Source organism: Hoplias malabaricus, chromosome 15, assembly GCF_029633855.1.
Source record: "Hoplias malabaricus isolate fHopMal1 chromosome 15, fHopMal1.hap1, whole genome shotgun sequence".
In the NCBI taxonomy this organism is placed as follows: Eukaryota; Metazoa; Chordata; class Actinopteri; order Characiformes; family Erythrinidae; genus Hoplias; species Hoplias malabaricus.
Genome location: NC_089814.1, coordinates 4,237,162 through 4,254,160, shown reverse-complemented (window position 1 = coordinate 4,254,160; position 16,999 = coordinate 4,237,162). Strand labels below are relative to the sequence as shown.

Here is a 16,999-nt window from a genome sequence, read left to right as displayed (position 1 = left end):
TGATTCTCAGCTCTTTCACTTGCCTTTTAGATTTATCAATTGTGCAGCTCAGAGATTTTCCATTAGTCGTACTGCACGTTTAACATGATTTTTACAGAGGCAAATACCGGTGAACTTCACCAAACATGCAGCCAACACTTCACCTTGAGATTGCCTCGTGTGAGTCCACCCTTAGATTCTCACCGGAAGTCATCAGCACGTCTGTGTTACGGAACTCCTCTAATATCTAAAATTTAGAAGTAATTCACAGCACATAATTCCAGTGAGACGTTCACGGCAGTGGCGATAGGAACCAGACGTCTGCCTGGAAAATGCCCCTAAAAGCGCCTCACAGGAAGGTATTACATTAAATGTTTATGAACACACTGCTGATGCCTAAGACACTATTTAGACCTGAAACACCAGTGCCATAAGAGTATCATATTCCCCCAGACATTCCACTATTTTCCATCATCATCACTCCATATAAAGCTCTTCAGACGGGTGGAGGTCGCTGCTTGTGCAGCAGAGGAAATAAATGGTGGATGTGTTGTAGACGTGAAGATGCCTGGTTCCATTCACCACCACTGGGTCCGCTACAAGTTCTCGACAACCAGCCCCTTCACACCACAACTCTCTGTACGACACCGTTTCTGTCTGAGTGACAGGGTCGATCTGATCAGGAGAGGAAGGAAATCAGTGGAATTCCCCTCTAAACTCTGAGAGACAGACAGCACTGACCTGCAACAAACAAAAACCAAAAAACGTAAAGAACAAAACAGATCTTCACAGCAGACATCATCCCCCTGAGTGAAAACAGCAGGGGACTTCAGAGGAGTCGGGCGTCTGGCTGTTTCCGACCTCCACGGATGGCAGCTTTCTGAAGTTCAATCACCAGCAGCGGCTGAACAATCAAAGGACTACAACGAACTACAAATCCCATCAGCACTAGTGACGTATCGGAATAAAATCCGGGGCCAAAACAAAACAGAAACCGAGATTCAGGACATTTACAGGAATTCTCTGTAAGATGTGTTAGCTCATTAATGAGTTATTAATGTTAATAAATGAAGCAGCGCTCTTCTATGGGGGACATCTACCATTTCAGAGCAGCGCAATAAAGCTGCAGTTATTATTTCTGTCAGAGACACAGTTTGGTACACACAGCTCTATTAGGATGAGACGGTGTAATACGTTAATAATTTGTAAAATACAGGCCAAACTCATACTTTTAACCTTTTAGTGCATAGTATACAGTACTCCGTTATGGTATTAGTGTGTAGTATACAGTACTCTCCTATAGTATTAGTGCATAGTATACAGTACTCCGTTATGGTATTAGTGCGTAGTATACAGTACTCTGCTATAGTATTAGTGCGTAGTATACAGTACTCTCTTATAGTATTAGTGCATAGTATACAGTACTCCGTTATGGTATTGGTGTGTAGTATACAGTACTCTGCTATAGTATTAGTGCGTAGTATACAGTACTCTCTTATAGTATTAGTGCATAGTATACAGTACTCCGTATGGCATTAGTGCGTAGTATACAGTACTCTGCTATAGTATTAGTGCGTAGTATACAGTACTCTCTTATAGTATTAGTGCATAGTATACAGTACTCCGTTATGGTGTTGGTGCGTAGTATACAGTACTCTGCTATAGTATTAGTGCGTAGTATACAGTACTCTCTTATAGTATTAGTGCGTAGTATACAGTACTCCGTTATGGTATTAGTGCGTAGTTTACAGTACTCCGTTATGGTATTAGTGCGTAGCATACAGTACTCTGCTATAGTATTAGTATGTAGTGTACAGTACTCTCCTATAGTATTAGCGCGTAGTATACAGTACGCTGTTATAGTATTGGTGTGTAGTATACAGTACTCCGTTATAGTATTAGTGCATAGTATACAGTACGCTGTTATAGTATTAGTGCATGGTATACAGTACTCCGTTATAGTATTAGTGCATAGTATACAGTACTCTGTTATAGTATTAGTGTGTGGTATACAGTACTCCGTTATAGTATTAGTGCATAGTATACAGTACGCTGTTATAGTATTAGTGCATAGCATACAGTACGCTGTTATAGTATTAGTGCGTAGTATACAGTACTCTGTTATAGTATTAGTGTGTAATAAACAATGAGGATGTAGCTTCCATTTTGTTTTTTGGTTAAAGTCAGGTGGTGCGATGTCAACACGTCTCTGGGCCACGGCTACAGACAACATGAACAGGTGAAAGGACTCGTTTGTAACACACACACACAGCAGAGAATTACAGGTGATTGTTTTGATTCATAGTTTGAAGCAAGGAGTAAATTACCTCCCTTTTTCTTTTCTCAGAAGTGTTTACATCCCTCACAAAGAACAGAGTTTAACATCAAGGTGATAATATTTAGCCTCCTTCATCCCGAATGAAGACTTCTTTCCCCCTTGCCTTTGAGGTTTTACAATGTTGGGAATCTCCACCCATTTTTACAACTACAAACCTTCATCCAGACTGTATTAGTATTATTATATTATTATTAATTACTGACTCGTGATCTATCTTTTTAGCCCTAATTTAAAAGTAAGAGGCACATCACCTAAATGTTAGCTTGGTAAAGAGGAGATCAACCAGAACAGCAGTCCCCCTGCTCTGTGTGTACGGGTAAAATATCCCTCCCCTTCATCTTCCCTCAGTACGATGTTAGTCACTGTGGGCCGCTGTTAATAACAGAATCTGGTTTTAGTCTTCTCCTCCAAGCATGTTGAGGCTTTTTTTCTCTCTGTCTCTCACTCTCTCTGTTTTTGTCTCTGTCTGCTTTTGTCTCTCTGTTTCTCTCTTTGTCTCTCACACTCTCTGTTTTTGTCTCTGTCTGCTTTTGTCTCTCTGTTTCTCTCTCTCTTTGTCTCTCACTCTCTCTGTTTTTGTCTCTCTCTCTGTTTGTGTCTGTTTTTCTCTCTCTCTGTCTCTGTTTCTCTCTCTCTGTTCTCACTCTCTCTCTCTCTCTCTCTGTTTTTGTCTCTCTCTCTCTCTGTTTTTCTCTCTCTCTCTCTCTCTCTCTGTTTTTCTCTCTCTCTCTCTCTCTCTGTTTCTCTCTCTCTCTCTCTCTCTCTCTGTTTTCTCTCTCTCTCTCTCTCTCTCTCTCTCTCTCTCTCTCTGCGCATGCGTGGGCGTCTGAGTGAGCGGAGTGCGGTTTGTGAGAGCGACCGGATCTTTTTCGGTTTATTTACGTTTTCTAACTCTTTTTTCACTAGTTTTTTGTCTGTAGTGTGTTTGTTTGTTGTTTGGGCACAGAGGGGTGAGGGGTTTTTCTCTAAGCCTCGGCCAGGTGTTGGGGGTGGTATGGGGTGGTTGGACATAGTGGTCATGAGGGTGAAGGGAATGGGGATCAGGTGCAGGCGGACAGTCAGGAGGTCACTGAGGAACAGGGGGATGTAGGGGCAGAGCAGGTGACTGAAATGGAGGTGGGAGAACAGGTGCTGAGTGAGGAGACAAAGGGCAAAGAGCCTGTGTTTAAGAGGCCGGCAAACAAGGCTAAGTCAAACAGACGCGCCAAAAAATCAAAACCAACTAAACCCCCAGCGTCTCCGTCTCAGTCTCAGTCACAGGCGACAGGTAGTGAGTCCGAGAATTCGGCCTCGGAATACGAGTGCGACTCCTCGGACTCCTCTCTGACCGAGAAGAAGGCGGGTAAAGCGGGGGTGTACAGCGTGGAGCAGGTGCAGGTTCCTCGATGACACCAAAGGTAAACGGAACGTCAAAGTTGAAGATTATTTTCCGAATCTAGAGCTGTTTATTAAGTCTGTGAAGGGTTTTATGAGAAATGAAGGGGAGGGGGGGATAGGGAGCCCGAGATACATCGGCTCAAAAAATTACTGTTGAAAGTCCGCATGAAACTAGAACACGATGATGACGAAGACCTGAGCTCTGTCTCGTGGCTCTCGCACTGAGTTGGTTGTTAGCCACTTTTTTGTTAGAAATGTGTGACGTTAAAATCTCGACACTGAATGTGAACGGGGCGAGGGACGTGAGGAAAAGAGCGGCGCTGTTTGAGCTGCTGAGGGTTAAACAGGTGGACGTTGCTATGATACAGGAGACACACAGCGACAGGTGGAATGAGGCGGACTGGCACAGGGAGTGGGGGGGCACGGTGGTGATGGGACACGGGAGTTCCACCACTGCTGGAGTAGCTGTGCTCTTCTCGAAGGGTTTTTTACCGCAGTCTTATGTTTACGAGGAAGTGGTGGAGGGACCACTTTTTAAAAATCACAGCTAGTTTTGAGAAGGTTCGCCTGGTGTGTGTTTACGCGCCTGTGCTGCCGAGGGAGAGGTGTGCTTTTCTGGCGAAGCTTTCTGAGACAATAGAAAAGTGTGACACTGATCATTACCTGGTGGTAGGGGGTGATTTTAACTGCACTTCCTCGGTTTTAGACAGGAATCATATTGAACCTGATCCTGCGTCCAGACGTGTTTTAAATGATTTGATTGAGAGACATGATCTGAATGATGTGTGGAGAAATAAACATGGCACGGTTCGACAATACACATGGGCACACACTCGGGAGGGGTTTATTTCTCTGGCCAGATTAGACAGGTTTTATTGTTTTAAACACCAGTCTCAGGTCTTTAAAAACTGCAGTATTTTACCTGTGGGGTTCACTGATCACTCTCTGGTGATCAGTAGTGTTTATATAAACTCTGTCAAGTCTAAAAGTGCGTACTGGCATTTTAACACGACCCTAGTGGATGATCTTCATTTTAAAATTTGTTTTAGTTTTTTTTGGGACACGTGGAGGTTGGACAGGGACAGGTTTGAGTCTCTGCAGCGGTGGTGGGACATCGGTAAAGTGCAGATCCAGCTGTTTTGTAAACAATACACTCTCAATGTCACCAACAGCATCAAACACTCTGTCACTGAGCTTGAGAAGGAGATAGTTTTTCTTCAGAATTTGGTGGAGTCCAGTGGGGAACAGGGTCACATCCAGACACTTCACAATAAAAGAACGTCTTTGGCAGATCTGCTGGGGGTGAGAGCGCAGGGAGCATTGATCAGATCTCGTTTCCAACACATTTCTGAGATGGATGCCCCATCGAAGTTTTTCTTCAGTCTGGAGAAAAAGAACGGACAGAGCAGGTTCATTCACTGCCTCCGCTCCGCTGACGGCCGGGAGCTGACGGACCCAGCGGAGATCAGAAGGCGGGCTGTGGGCTTTTTTTCAGGGCTGTACTCTAGTGAGTATAGAGAGGACAGGTTAATCTCACAGCAGTTCTATGACGGACTACCGCAGGTATCACTCGAACAGAACGAGGAGCTAGAGCGGGTGATAACCATGCAGGAACTACAGAGAGCGTTGCAAAGCATGGCAACAGGGAAGGCTCCGGGCATCGATGGCCTCCCGGTTGAGTTTTATAAGTCTTTCTGGGACGTGGTGGGGGGGGGGGATTTGCTGGCTGTGCTCAATGAAAGCCTGGTCGGAGGACGACTGCCGTTGAGCTGCAGGAGAGCGGTCCTCGCCCTACTGCCCAAGAAAGGAGACCTCAGCGAGGTTAAAAACTGGAGGCCTGTGAGTTTGCTGTGCGTTGATTATAAAGTCCTCTCTAAAGTCCTGGCGAATCGCCTAAAGGAGGTGATGGGGCAGGTCATACACACGGATCAGGCTTACTGCGTCCCTGGCAGATCGATCCATGATAACATCTCGCTCATTAGAGACATTTTGGAAGTGTCTGGGTCGGGGCCCCCTTTTGGGCTCCTCTCCTTAGATCAGGAAAAAGCCTTTGACAGAATGGAGCATAAGTATTTGTGGAATACTTGTGATGCTTTTGGTTTCTCACCAGGGTTTACTTCCATGATAAAGGTGCTTTACGAGGACATTGAGAGTGTACTGAAGGTCAATGGTGGTTTGTGTGCCCCTTTCACCGTGCAGAGGGGAGTCAGACAGGGCTGTTCATTGTCGGGGATGCTGTACGCTCTGGCCATTGAACCAATGCTCCACTATGTGAGGAGAAACCTCAGTGGAGTTGTAATGGCTGAGAACATCCCACGGTTTTATTTAGCTGCGTATGCAGACGATGTGGTAGTAGGAGTCACTGGAGCCAGAGACATTTCTGTTTTACACAACACTTTTAAGGACTTTGCTCTGATCTCCTCTGCGAGAGTGAACTGGGGGAAGAGTGTGGGTTTGCTGGTGGGGGACTGGGACGGTGGAGAGCCAGCTTTGCCAGAGGGACTAGTTTGGTCCAAGGGTGGTTTTAAATATTTAGGGGTGTTCTTAGGAAATCAAAATACTGAAAAAAAAATTGTGAAGGTGTGTTACAGCACGTACGGAACAGACTGAGTAAATGGAAATGGATTTTACCGAACAAGTCTTTTAGGGGGAGAACACTCATAGTCAATAATTTAATAGCGTCGTCCCTCTGGCATCGTTTGGCCGTCCTGGAACCTCCACAAGGCCTTTTAAAGGGGATTCAAGCTTTTATTGTTGATTTTATTTGGGATAAACTCCACTGGGTCAAAAGAAGTGTCCTGTATTTATCTAGAGACGAGGGGGGTCAGGGTGTCATACACCTCGAGAGCAGAAGGGCAACTTTTAGGCTCCAGTTTTTACAGAAAGTTTTATACGGTCCTGCGCAGGCCCTGTGGAGGAACGTGGCGAAGGCTGTTTTGCGGAAGGCTGGTGGACTGGGCCTGGAGGAGAGCGTCTTTTTAGTGCACCCTGATCAACTGTCTTTTTATGGACTCCCTCTCTTTTACAGCAGTGTTTTTAAAACATGGACTTTATACAAGGTGGAAAAACAGACACCAGCAAACTCTGTCTACTGGCTTCTGAAGGAACCAGTTCTCCACGGGGCTCGACTCTCCTTGACCGATGGGAGTAACCATGGACAGTCTGAGAGGATGAGGAGCGCAGGTCTGATCACAGTGAAGGACATAATAACATCTGCTGGAGTGGACTGTGACAAACCTGATGCTCTGGCACAGAGACTGGGGATGAGGTCCTGCAGGGTCGCTCTGCAGATGCTCTGCAGGTTTCAACGGGCTCTCACCGAAGATGAAAAGAGACTGCTAAAGAACTGGGACTGTCTACAAACAGGTCAGGAAACAGAGGAGCCCTTCCCCTGTCTGTGGATCAGCCCCAGACTCCCGGCTCCTGACTCTGGGAGCCCCCTGCTGAACTCTGGGGGTTTGAACGAACTGCGTTTTGACGGTCTTTCTGCGCGTGTGTTGTATAAAGGGTGTGTGAAAATGTTAAATCAGAATGAACTGACCGGCCAGGTGGATACGCCCTGGAGAGCTCATTTTGGCCTCGCCAGTGACGTGAAGCCTGCCTGGAGGGCACTCTATAAACCACCATTGACCAAGTCAGCTGGGGATCTGCAGTGGAGAATTTTACATGGTGTTGTCGCTGTCAATGCGTTTGTGTCCATTTTAAACCCCACTGTGTCCCCTGAGTGTCCTTTTTGCTCTTTAAGAGAAACAGTGTTCCATTGTTTTACACAGTGTTTTAGACTGAACGCCTATTTAAGGTTTTAACTTCACTTTTTCATGATGTTGGTGAATGTTTTAATCTTCATGTTTTTATCTGTGGTTTTCAGTACTGTCAGAAGAGAAGGAAAAAGTGTCAGTTGTTGAACTTCATTGTGGGTCAAGCCAAAAATGCCATTTATTTTAGCAGAAAGAAAAAACTGGACTCTGGGTTGAATAGTGATGTCTGTCTGATTTTTAAAGGGTTGGTGAAATCCAGAATCAAAGTGGATGTTTTGTTTTATAAAATGATGAAGAACTTGGACAGTTTTATGAATGTATGGGACTACGATGGGGCTCTGTGCACCACAGAGGGTGGTGTTTTATTTTTTTCTGACCTTTTAAAATAAGGAACTGAATTTAATTCCTGATTTTTTCTTTTTGTAAAAAATAGTGATTAAAGTTTGTTTAAAAACTCAAAAACTCTCTCTCTCTGTTTTTGTCTCTCTCTCTCTTTTTGTCTCTCTCTCTCTTGTCTCTCTCTCTCTCTCTCTCTCTCTGCTTGTCTCTCTCTGTTTTTGTCTCTCTCTCTCTCTCTCTCTCGTTTTGCAGTCGACAGGGGAATCTGCGGTGAGGATAAAATAAAAATATATATAAAAAGGGTCCACGTTTGTCTCAGCAAATCCCTTGTCTGTGTTTAACAAGGACGGCACACGCTCCGGCGCCTTTATCCGGCTCGGATTTAAAGAAGGACTCCATTAAAAACACTTAATAATACAAGCTAAGAGCAGTTTTCACAAACCGATCGCGATCGATACGAGAGGAAACGAGTACAGACAAGAGAGGGAGAGGAGAGGAGAAGGAGAGAGGGGAGGGAAGGGGGAGATCGAAAGAGAGGAAGGAAAAAAAAGCTACATGCGTTGAATAACTTTCATTATGTCTTTAAGCCTAAAGAGCGGAGTAGGATCAATAAGCTCAACACATCTCCGCCGGCGCTCTCACGCTCTCGCACAGATAAAAGAGCAGAAAAACTTCTCCAACTCTCTCTCTCCTTCTTTTCTTTCTGACAGCAGCGTGGTGGCGTGTCTCTGGCTCAGCGTGAGAATTCACCGGACAGGCACGTGTCGGGAAAAGTTGGACACGCAACAATCTGAACTGTTCTGTGAGTTTGAGAAAGGGGAGGGGGTGGAGGTGATTAGCATACGAATGGAGGAGGAGAGAAAGAGAAGAAAGAGGGAAAGCCGTGGGCCTTCTGTCCAGCGAGAGAGACAAAAACAGAGAGAGAGAAACAAAGAATGAGAGAGAGAGTGAGAGGAGACACGTGGCCAGTGTGAGGCTCCAGCCGTTGTCACACTTATCCTGAAAGGCAGGAAGTGTGTGTGTGTGTGTGTGTGTGTGTGTGTAAAAATGAACACACGCCTTGGTGTTATTGTGCTTGGACAATAGAGCTGCAGCAGGGAAACAAATTAAGGCCACGTGTAGGGGACCAGATGCGTGTGTGTGTGTGTGTATTCTCTCTGAATAACGCTCCCTGAATCTGAACCCTAAATTCTGGCTGAAGCTCAGCTGCAGCACTGTGAGCCGTTTCTGATCATTAGTTTATACCTTGTCCATTATTAACGGTAACAGGAATATTAATATACCAGATTTACCAGCACACCGTTTCCCCTGTACCTCCCAGTGTGTTAAACTCAGTAAAGAAAGGGAAAGGACAACACCATCACTCAGAATGGAAGCACCTCCCTGGCCATGTTCTCCAACAGAAAACGCATCACAAACGTAAACATTTTAACCGTTTTTAAAACAGGAAGATGAGAGTTTTATAGGTGGTATATAATTTGATGGACTTCTCGGACTCTACAGTGAATAATAATAATAATAATAAAACCTTTAAAAGGCAACACCGGTGTGCGTTTGAGGAGATAAACAACTGTTGTTTGTGTTTATTCACTGTTTGAATTCCCACAGAAACTCATGTGTAACTCTAGCTGTTTAGTTTTGTAGCACTTTCCCTCTGTGTTTACTTTCATGCAGTTAGCGCTCTCCTGAATTTAGAGTCAGTTCCACCTTAAGTAATGTAACTGTAACAGCAAAAATAAGTCAGTGTTACCCCCCTATGGAGCAGGAATAGAGCAACATCCTCATCTCGGTTGGTGCTTTTCAGCGTTTGGAGTCTCTCCGTTGTCTAAAAACCTCCAGATGGCGTTTCTCTGCCGTGAGCAGAGAGAGAGAAAGCCTAGCACCGGACCAAGACACTTTGTTTTTTTACCCATTTACAGACACTGGGGCTTCGTAAACACATTAGAGCGGTTTCCAGAGCAAACCGACTGCAGAGCAGCACATGGAGAGGAGACACACTCAGACACACTTTTTTTTTTTTTTTAAATACCAACATCACCTTTAAGAATAGAACATTTTAAGAGTTTAATTAACTGTTTACTTTATAAACCCTGACCTTGATGAATAACATGATAAAGAGCCCGTAGTGGAAATGTGCGTAAACTACTCAAACGTAATAATAAGACACTGCGAGGAGTACACTATTATAATAACTGTAACACATCTAATAATCATTTAACCCTTGAGCAATTTGTCAGAAAGCCTAACACACAGAGTGAATTATTAATTCAGACACTTCAAAGACTAGCTCACACCAAACAACCCACAGCTTTAAAATTCCACTTTTGTTTTTCTGAGGAATCACTAGTTTTTCATGAGATGCAGTAAATATTTCACCAGCGTGCGCTGTCCAGCTTTAACCCCTGAGTATGTCTGGTGCCACTGTGTGTGTGTGTGTGTTCCCCTGTGACTCCTGTTGCACCCCTAAGCCTCTTTTGTGTGTGTGTGTTTTGAAGGTGCTCACTTAACCAGAGAGGGAGAGTACGAGAGGAACAGAATGAGAATGAGAGAGAGAGAGCGCGAGAGAGAGAGACACTCCTCTTTGTAGTTACCTTGTTTGATCTGTCCTTGCAGGGCCGGGTTAGAGACCTGGGGGGGCGTCTTTTTGGGGGTCTCTGGGGTGCCAGGTCTTGGAGGCCTGAAACACAAAGGCCAAATGAAATATTTAGTGCTCACACACACATACACACACACCTCTGTTCAACAGACTGGCAGCAACAAAACCTGTGTGAATATCTGTGTTTGTTTTACTACACGTTCAAGACAAAACCCCAATTCTAGGGCTGAAGCGGGGGATGAAGAGCGTTCACTCTTTTGGAGAGAATCTGTGTCCCCTTTCAACCTGAAAGAGCAAAACTATTTATTTATGGATTTTTAAATTCATTTACAATATTTAATATAGAAAATCAGGAAAACCAACCCACACACTGTGAAACAAGAGGCCAGTACCACCCCAAGTCAGTTTCCTGTGTGCTGCATAAGTGAGTAAACACAGGTTAAAACGAGTCGCTCTGATTCTGCTCTGCTTCTGACGTCAAGTGCAGAGACTTTAGAATGGCCCCGCCCCCTCGTCTGAGTCTGTCCAATCACAGCACTGGACCCGTGTTTATGTGAGAGCGCAAAGACGAGGTTAAACTCAGCAAAACAGACACAACGAGCGCGGAGAAATAAGAGCACTGAGTAAAAACGGAGGAGAAAGAGAACAGAGTGAAAACGGCTAAAAACCAGAGCTTCTGCTCCTCGCTCCTCACTGCTGTGCGCTCGGGGTCGGGGTGAACAGCGAGCGGCTCATTATCATTTAAAGGAACAGGTGCTGAAAGCGGGCTTATGTCGAGAGGAGTCTGTCGTCTTTAATATATTTGCTGTGTCAACAGAGCCACAAAGATTGTGGTCTAAAAAGCTGCACAACTTGGAAACGAAAACACAGTGCCTCTAAAACTCTACAGACAACGATGAAACAAACAAAACAGAGAGAGGCAAAAAAGAGCACGGAGAGCCACGGGGGGAGCGGGGGGCAGGAAAGTAAAGGAAAGATTTTCTTTGTGATCACTGTGCAGTGCGATCTTTTCAAGCAGGCGTAAAGCTAGGCATCACACACACACACACTGCAGGATTCTCCTGGTCTGAGTGATCCTTTAGAGATGAGGTCTTTTGTTTGCCTTCAGCCAACGAATCACCCTTTCTCCTCTTTTCTCCATCACCCAGAGCGGAGTGGACAAGGAGAAGTGAGAAAAAAGAAGAGACAGTGAGAAAAGAACCTCCTTTCCTCCTCTTTTCTCCATCACTCGGAGTGGAGTGGAGCAGTAGAGGAGAAGAAGCGAGAAAAGAGGAGAGACTGTGAGAAAAAGAATGAGTGAGAAAATCTCCTTTTCTCGATCACCCAGAGTGGAGCAGAGCAGGTGAGAAGAGAGGAGAAGCAGTGAGAAAAGCGAGACAGAGAGAAATGGAGGCTTCTTTCTCACAGTCTCTTGTCTCAATCGCACCGAGAATGGAGCGGAGAAGAGCGGCAGAGGAGAGAGAGAGAGAGAAGAAGCAGTGAGAAAAGAACCTGCTGGGAATTATACTATTCCCATACATCTTTTAGGAAACATCTTGTGGTTTTTACACTGGCCCATGTTCGGCCATGGTTTAAAAACCAAAAGCTCCTTAATGATCAATAGAAGTGATCGAGAGGCAGTGATTCTCTCTCGGCAGCAGAGCTCTGCAGTTAAGACCCAGAGCCTCCATTAACAGACATAAAGGAGTATTTTTACGAGAGCGGAGGATGATTTGTATTCCTGCCCGGTCGAGTTTATGAGGGATATTGACAAGGCCTTGAAATCAGCTGTTACTGAGAGAAAGGGAAGAAAAGAGAAGGCCGGACCTCGGCTTGACTTCAGCCCCTGATCAGGAGCGGAAAACAAAGCAGAGCCATAAAAGAGAGGAGCATGAAGAAGGGAGCTGAAATATGAGCAGCAGCTCAGAGTTAAGTGCAGTTTAAGGTCGTTCTCCAGCGCAGAGATACACCTCCAGCAGGGAGAAAAAAAAAAGATAATCTACAGCCTCTCCACACAGCCCAGAGGAGGGGCAGCAGCGCTTGGGAGAGCTTTAAATTAGAAAATTTTAAAAAATGGGCCACACCTTCCTTGCTTCGGTAACAGTTGCTCACCAGGGCAACCCAGCCACGGCCGATCAGTCCCCGACTTGTGTCCAAGCAGCGTGACACGCCATGGATCACCGTTTTTGAACCACAGCCTCCTAGATGCCTTCTCAGCTGCACCAATGATGCATCTGCTGGCGTTCCTTTTCCCCTGCAACTCCTATTCTTTCTGCAATTGGTGCTTTTCCACTGCATCAGTCGGGATCAGCTCAGCTCAACTCATTTCTAGCTGGTTGCTTTCTTCTAGCACAGCTCCCCCTGAAAATGGACAAGGAACCCGGTGTCTTATGGGAACCACAGGCTTTGAAAACCACAACAACGGCAGAGATGAAGTCAGGCGCTGTTAACTCCTTGTGTTTTGGAGTAGTGTTGTTTTTTGGTCTGAACCACAGCTCCGCTGCCCAGTTCTCACAGGTCAGTTTTCCTCGTCGCATGTTGAGCTTTCGCTGGAGATTTTCATCAGCCACCGACCCAAGGAGCATTTGAGCAAATGTTTAAAACCCCGGGGGGGATTGTTACGAGCTGCTGCTGTGAATCAGATAAAAACTGATGTCAAAGCTGCTGTAACTTCAGAGATTTACAAGCGACGAGTTTGTGCTGGAGCGCTGCATTTTGTGGTGATTGACAGTTCAGGTTTACACCTCACCATTAAGTACCGACTCAGCTCAACTGGAACCGTAAGCGAGCAGGGACTAAACAAGAATCCAGTTCAAAGACCAGATCCAGATTTGGCCAGTGGAAAAGCAAAATAGCCAAACCAAGTCGTGTTAATTCCATGCAGTGGAAAGTGTCATAATTCCCAGTAGGATAAGTGGCTGAGGCTGAACCTGCCCAGCTAAGCCCCTACAGCCAACCTCAATGGGCTCACTGTGGCATTTCCACCCATTCTTTCTGCAGTCGTCTGTGAGCTCTAGATATGCTGCCTTCTTTCACTCATGGGCTTCTTCCATATGGTCTTTCCAGAGGACAGTAAACTCCACTCACACTACCTGCTTGGAAGAGTCTGGTCTGACCTGAGGGATGTCCTCGCAATGTGTTGCAGGACCTTCAACTCCTTCCCAAAGTCGGCTTCCAGCTGCCAGTCAAGAGCCACTTGTCTTCCTCAGGCTCTGACAACATTGATGTTAGGCCTTGTGTGGCGATGTTACATCAACTTGCATTAAAAGCATGTTTGATCTGATGGTGAAGATACGTGATTCAGTAAACACTACTCTGCGCCCAAACCTCCATTAGCTTAAACCTGTGTCGATCTTTTAAATTATTTTCTTACATTTCCATGTAGATGATTTCATACTATCCAAATAAAGTTAGACATTCTTTGCTCACAGAGTACTACATCTGCACTACATCAACAATCTGAACAGGCTTTTCAACAGCATGTCTGCATCACTTATTTTGTACAAGCGCATCATCCCGGGCCATTGAGCGAGACCCTCATGAGTCCCGCTCCTGTGGTGTCGTCTGCAGAGATCCACACTGAGTTTCTAACCTGTATTTATTCTCTGGAGCCTGAAACCCATCATGAGCACCCTGTGAAAGACAAACAAACACCTGGAGCCATGGGCAGCAGCTCGACAACAGCCACCTCAGTCCAACACCGATGGGAGATCATGCCCAGAATGGTAAACTCAACCCTGGGATTCATCGGCCAGTAGTGGCCCATACCTCGAACACATACCAGAGACTATTTACATCCAGCTGCCATCTCCCTGCTAATCTCGCTCTGAATGCTGCAACTGGAGAGGCCTGAAGGTCCCCCTGCCTCATGAAGGTCATATAGGTAAACAATACAAAACATCAGATTGAGTTTGTCTCTCTCTCTCTCTCGCTCGCTCTCTCTTTCACTCTCACACACACACACACACCTAAATATTGAGCTGTCTGACTGGTGTCTGCCTGCTGTTTGAAGGTTGTTTTCTTTGTCGGGTTTGTTTTGGAGGGTTGCAGACTTGGTCTGTGTGATGAAATCGGTGATGCTGGGCTGACCACGCTGAGTCTGACCGCTACACGCCAGGTTTTAGAGTAATGCTTAACTCAGAATAAAACAAAATGTCTTTCAAACTTATACGCAGTCTATACAGTGAGATTTACAGTGCTTCACTTATAGGCGTGAAGTTTGAGGACTCCTACAGTGGGCTTGTCAGTCAAGCCTCAAACTTACACTTCACAAACAACAGATCCAGTTCCTCTGTGTTCGTTGCGTAATGCCTGCGCTGCATGTATTCCACATAATTTATATCTGGAATCAATACATCTTCACTCATGTAGCGCTGTCTGTTCATTAGGACGGTCCACTACGTGTCTAACATCTGCACATTAAATATTTCCTCTGAAGTCAAGTGAGTTTGTTCCTTTTTGCTGCAGTAAAAGCCTCTGCTTTCATCAGAAGGTTTTTTACACTAGATATTGGAACACTGCTCTGAGGAGTTGATGTTGTTGTTTTGAGGTGTTTTTCTCCCTCTTCTCCACAGTGGAACATAGTTCTGTTTCTTAATGAAACGTCTGTGACCTGCTTTGGTCCAAACCCCACGAGCCCCACAGCAGTGTTCTCCCCCTGTGTAAACAGCCCCTGTTCAGAACGCCCGCTTTCAGCACCTGTTCCTTTAAATGATAATGAGCCGCTCACTGTTCACCCCGACCCCGAGCGCACAGCAGTGAGGAGCGAGGAGCGAGGAGCAGAAGCTCTGGTTTTTAGCCGTTTTCACTCTACAAAGATCTATTCCATCCCATTTCCATGAACTTGGAGAACAGTCAGTGCTTGATGCCGTGTGATAAAGGGCAGTTTATTAAAGGTAGTACACTGTCTGTATTGGCCATGGGCATATATATATAGATTATCATATTATTATTTGTATAACATATTATACACCCACCTGGCTGGTGCTTTCTTCATGTGCTCGCCCACAAACGTGGCATTGGTCATTCCCATCAGTGTGTTAGCCAGAGAAATGACCGAGAGCAGATGCTGAGTGGTGACGGCTCGGGAAACTCCATACGTTCCTTTGCCCACAACCTCGGAGACGGAGAGTTTCCTGCCCTCTGCGATGCCCCGGGCCAGCTGCCTCAGCAGGGAGTCTTTAAAGGTAGGCAGCATGAGGGACATGTGCCCCCCGCGGGAGATCAAGCCAAAGGAGATGGGAGTGTGAGGTCTGAGCATGCCCAGGCGGCTCAGGCACACCTCGTCCAGAGTACCGTTCAGACCCCAGGCGTGCAGACAGGACATGAAGAGCTTGGCCGTGTCCATGGTCAGATTATACTCCAGCAGACTCAGAGACTTAGACTTCTCCTCTCTGCGTCTCATCTCCTCTTCCTCCTCATCGTCTTCGTCCAGCAGGTGCTCCTTAATGTTCTCTTTGATGGTCTCTTTCACCTGAGACGGGGGGGGGGGGGGGGCACAGAGGGTGTAGGTAACAGGACAGTGGGCAAAAACATGTGCAGATTCCCCACAGAGGACATAGTCCTCATTGTAATGTATGACTGCTGTGGTGATATTTACATATACATATCATTTAATAAACTGTGGCTTGAGCACATTTTATTATTTACTCTTAAATATTACTGAAAAGATAAACAGAAATTATGCACAGACGTGTGCAGGAACCCTACATGTATCAGGACAGAAGCAGAGCAGGTTCACTCTGGTTTCTCTGGTTTAAAAGAGGACTGGTTCTCTCCCATTTCCCAAAAATGAACACAGTTCTGGGGCGTTAATGAAACAACTGTGACCTTCTTTGATTTTTCGATTTTCCCCATGTCTTTCGCCCCATCTAAACAGCCCGGGTCAGAGCAAACGGCTTCTGCTCATGTTCTTTTAAACGAGAAAAAGCAGCACACATAGCTCACTCCTGACCAAGGACCTGAGACAAGCGTGGCACAGGAGCTCTCATTTGACTCTCTCTTAGGCTGCTTTTCCACTGCATGGAACCTACATGACTCCACTCTTACTTTTCCACTGGCCAAATCTGGTCCTGGTCCCTGGAACCCGTTTCAAGTCCCAGCTCACTTCAGGTTCTAACCGTGCTGAGTAGGTACTAAATGGTGAGGTGTACACCCTGCAGCGCACTGATTGGCCAAAGCCAAGGCAACCACCAGGAAGCGCAGAGCTCATTTAAATCCAGCACAAACCACTGCTTGTTAAATCTCTTAAGTTATAGCAGCATTCACATTTATAAATAAATCGGACTCACAGCGGCAGCTCGTGATTTTACCTCGAAGTGTTAAAACGGTGAGTAAACAGCGCCTAACTTTACCGCCACAAATGTTGTGGTTTTCAAAGCCCACGGTTCCCGTCAGAGACAGGGTTTTGCGACGTTACTAGCTCCATTTCGTGGGGGATCTGTGCAGAGCCAAGTTGAGTAGAGCTGGCCCAATGCAGTGGAAAAGTACCATTATTTCTCTGCTCTTGTTTTCTCTGCGTTTGCTCATTTCTCTTAATTCTCATGTCATAATAGATGAGCTCTCTTAGTTCTCCACACCAGTTTTCATTGATTTTAATTGCCTCTTTTTTATCTCAGGTTTGTGTCTAGCCGT

General features: G+C 45.7%; 1 protein-coding gene across 2 annotated transcripts in view; it reads right to left on the bottom strand.

Annotated features, from left to right (window-relative positions):
* LOC136667951 (WD repeat-containing protein 7) overlaps positions 1-16,999 on the bottom strand; it is a 222,170-nt gene that overhangs the window by 127,835 nt on the left and 77,336 nt on the right. For both annotated transcript variants that reach the window (XM_066645141.1, XM_066645142.1), the window contains exons 16-17: positions 15,343-15,839; positions 10,383-10,468 (exon numbers count right to left, since the gene is read on the bottom strand). In XM_066645141.1, the coding sequence (XP_066501238.1) occupies positions 10,383-10,468; positions 15,343-15,839 (583 nt within the window). The remainder of the gene's footprint in view (positions 1-10,382; positions 10,469-15,342; positions 15,840-16,999) is intronic.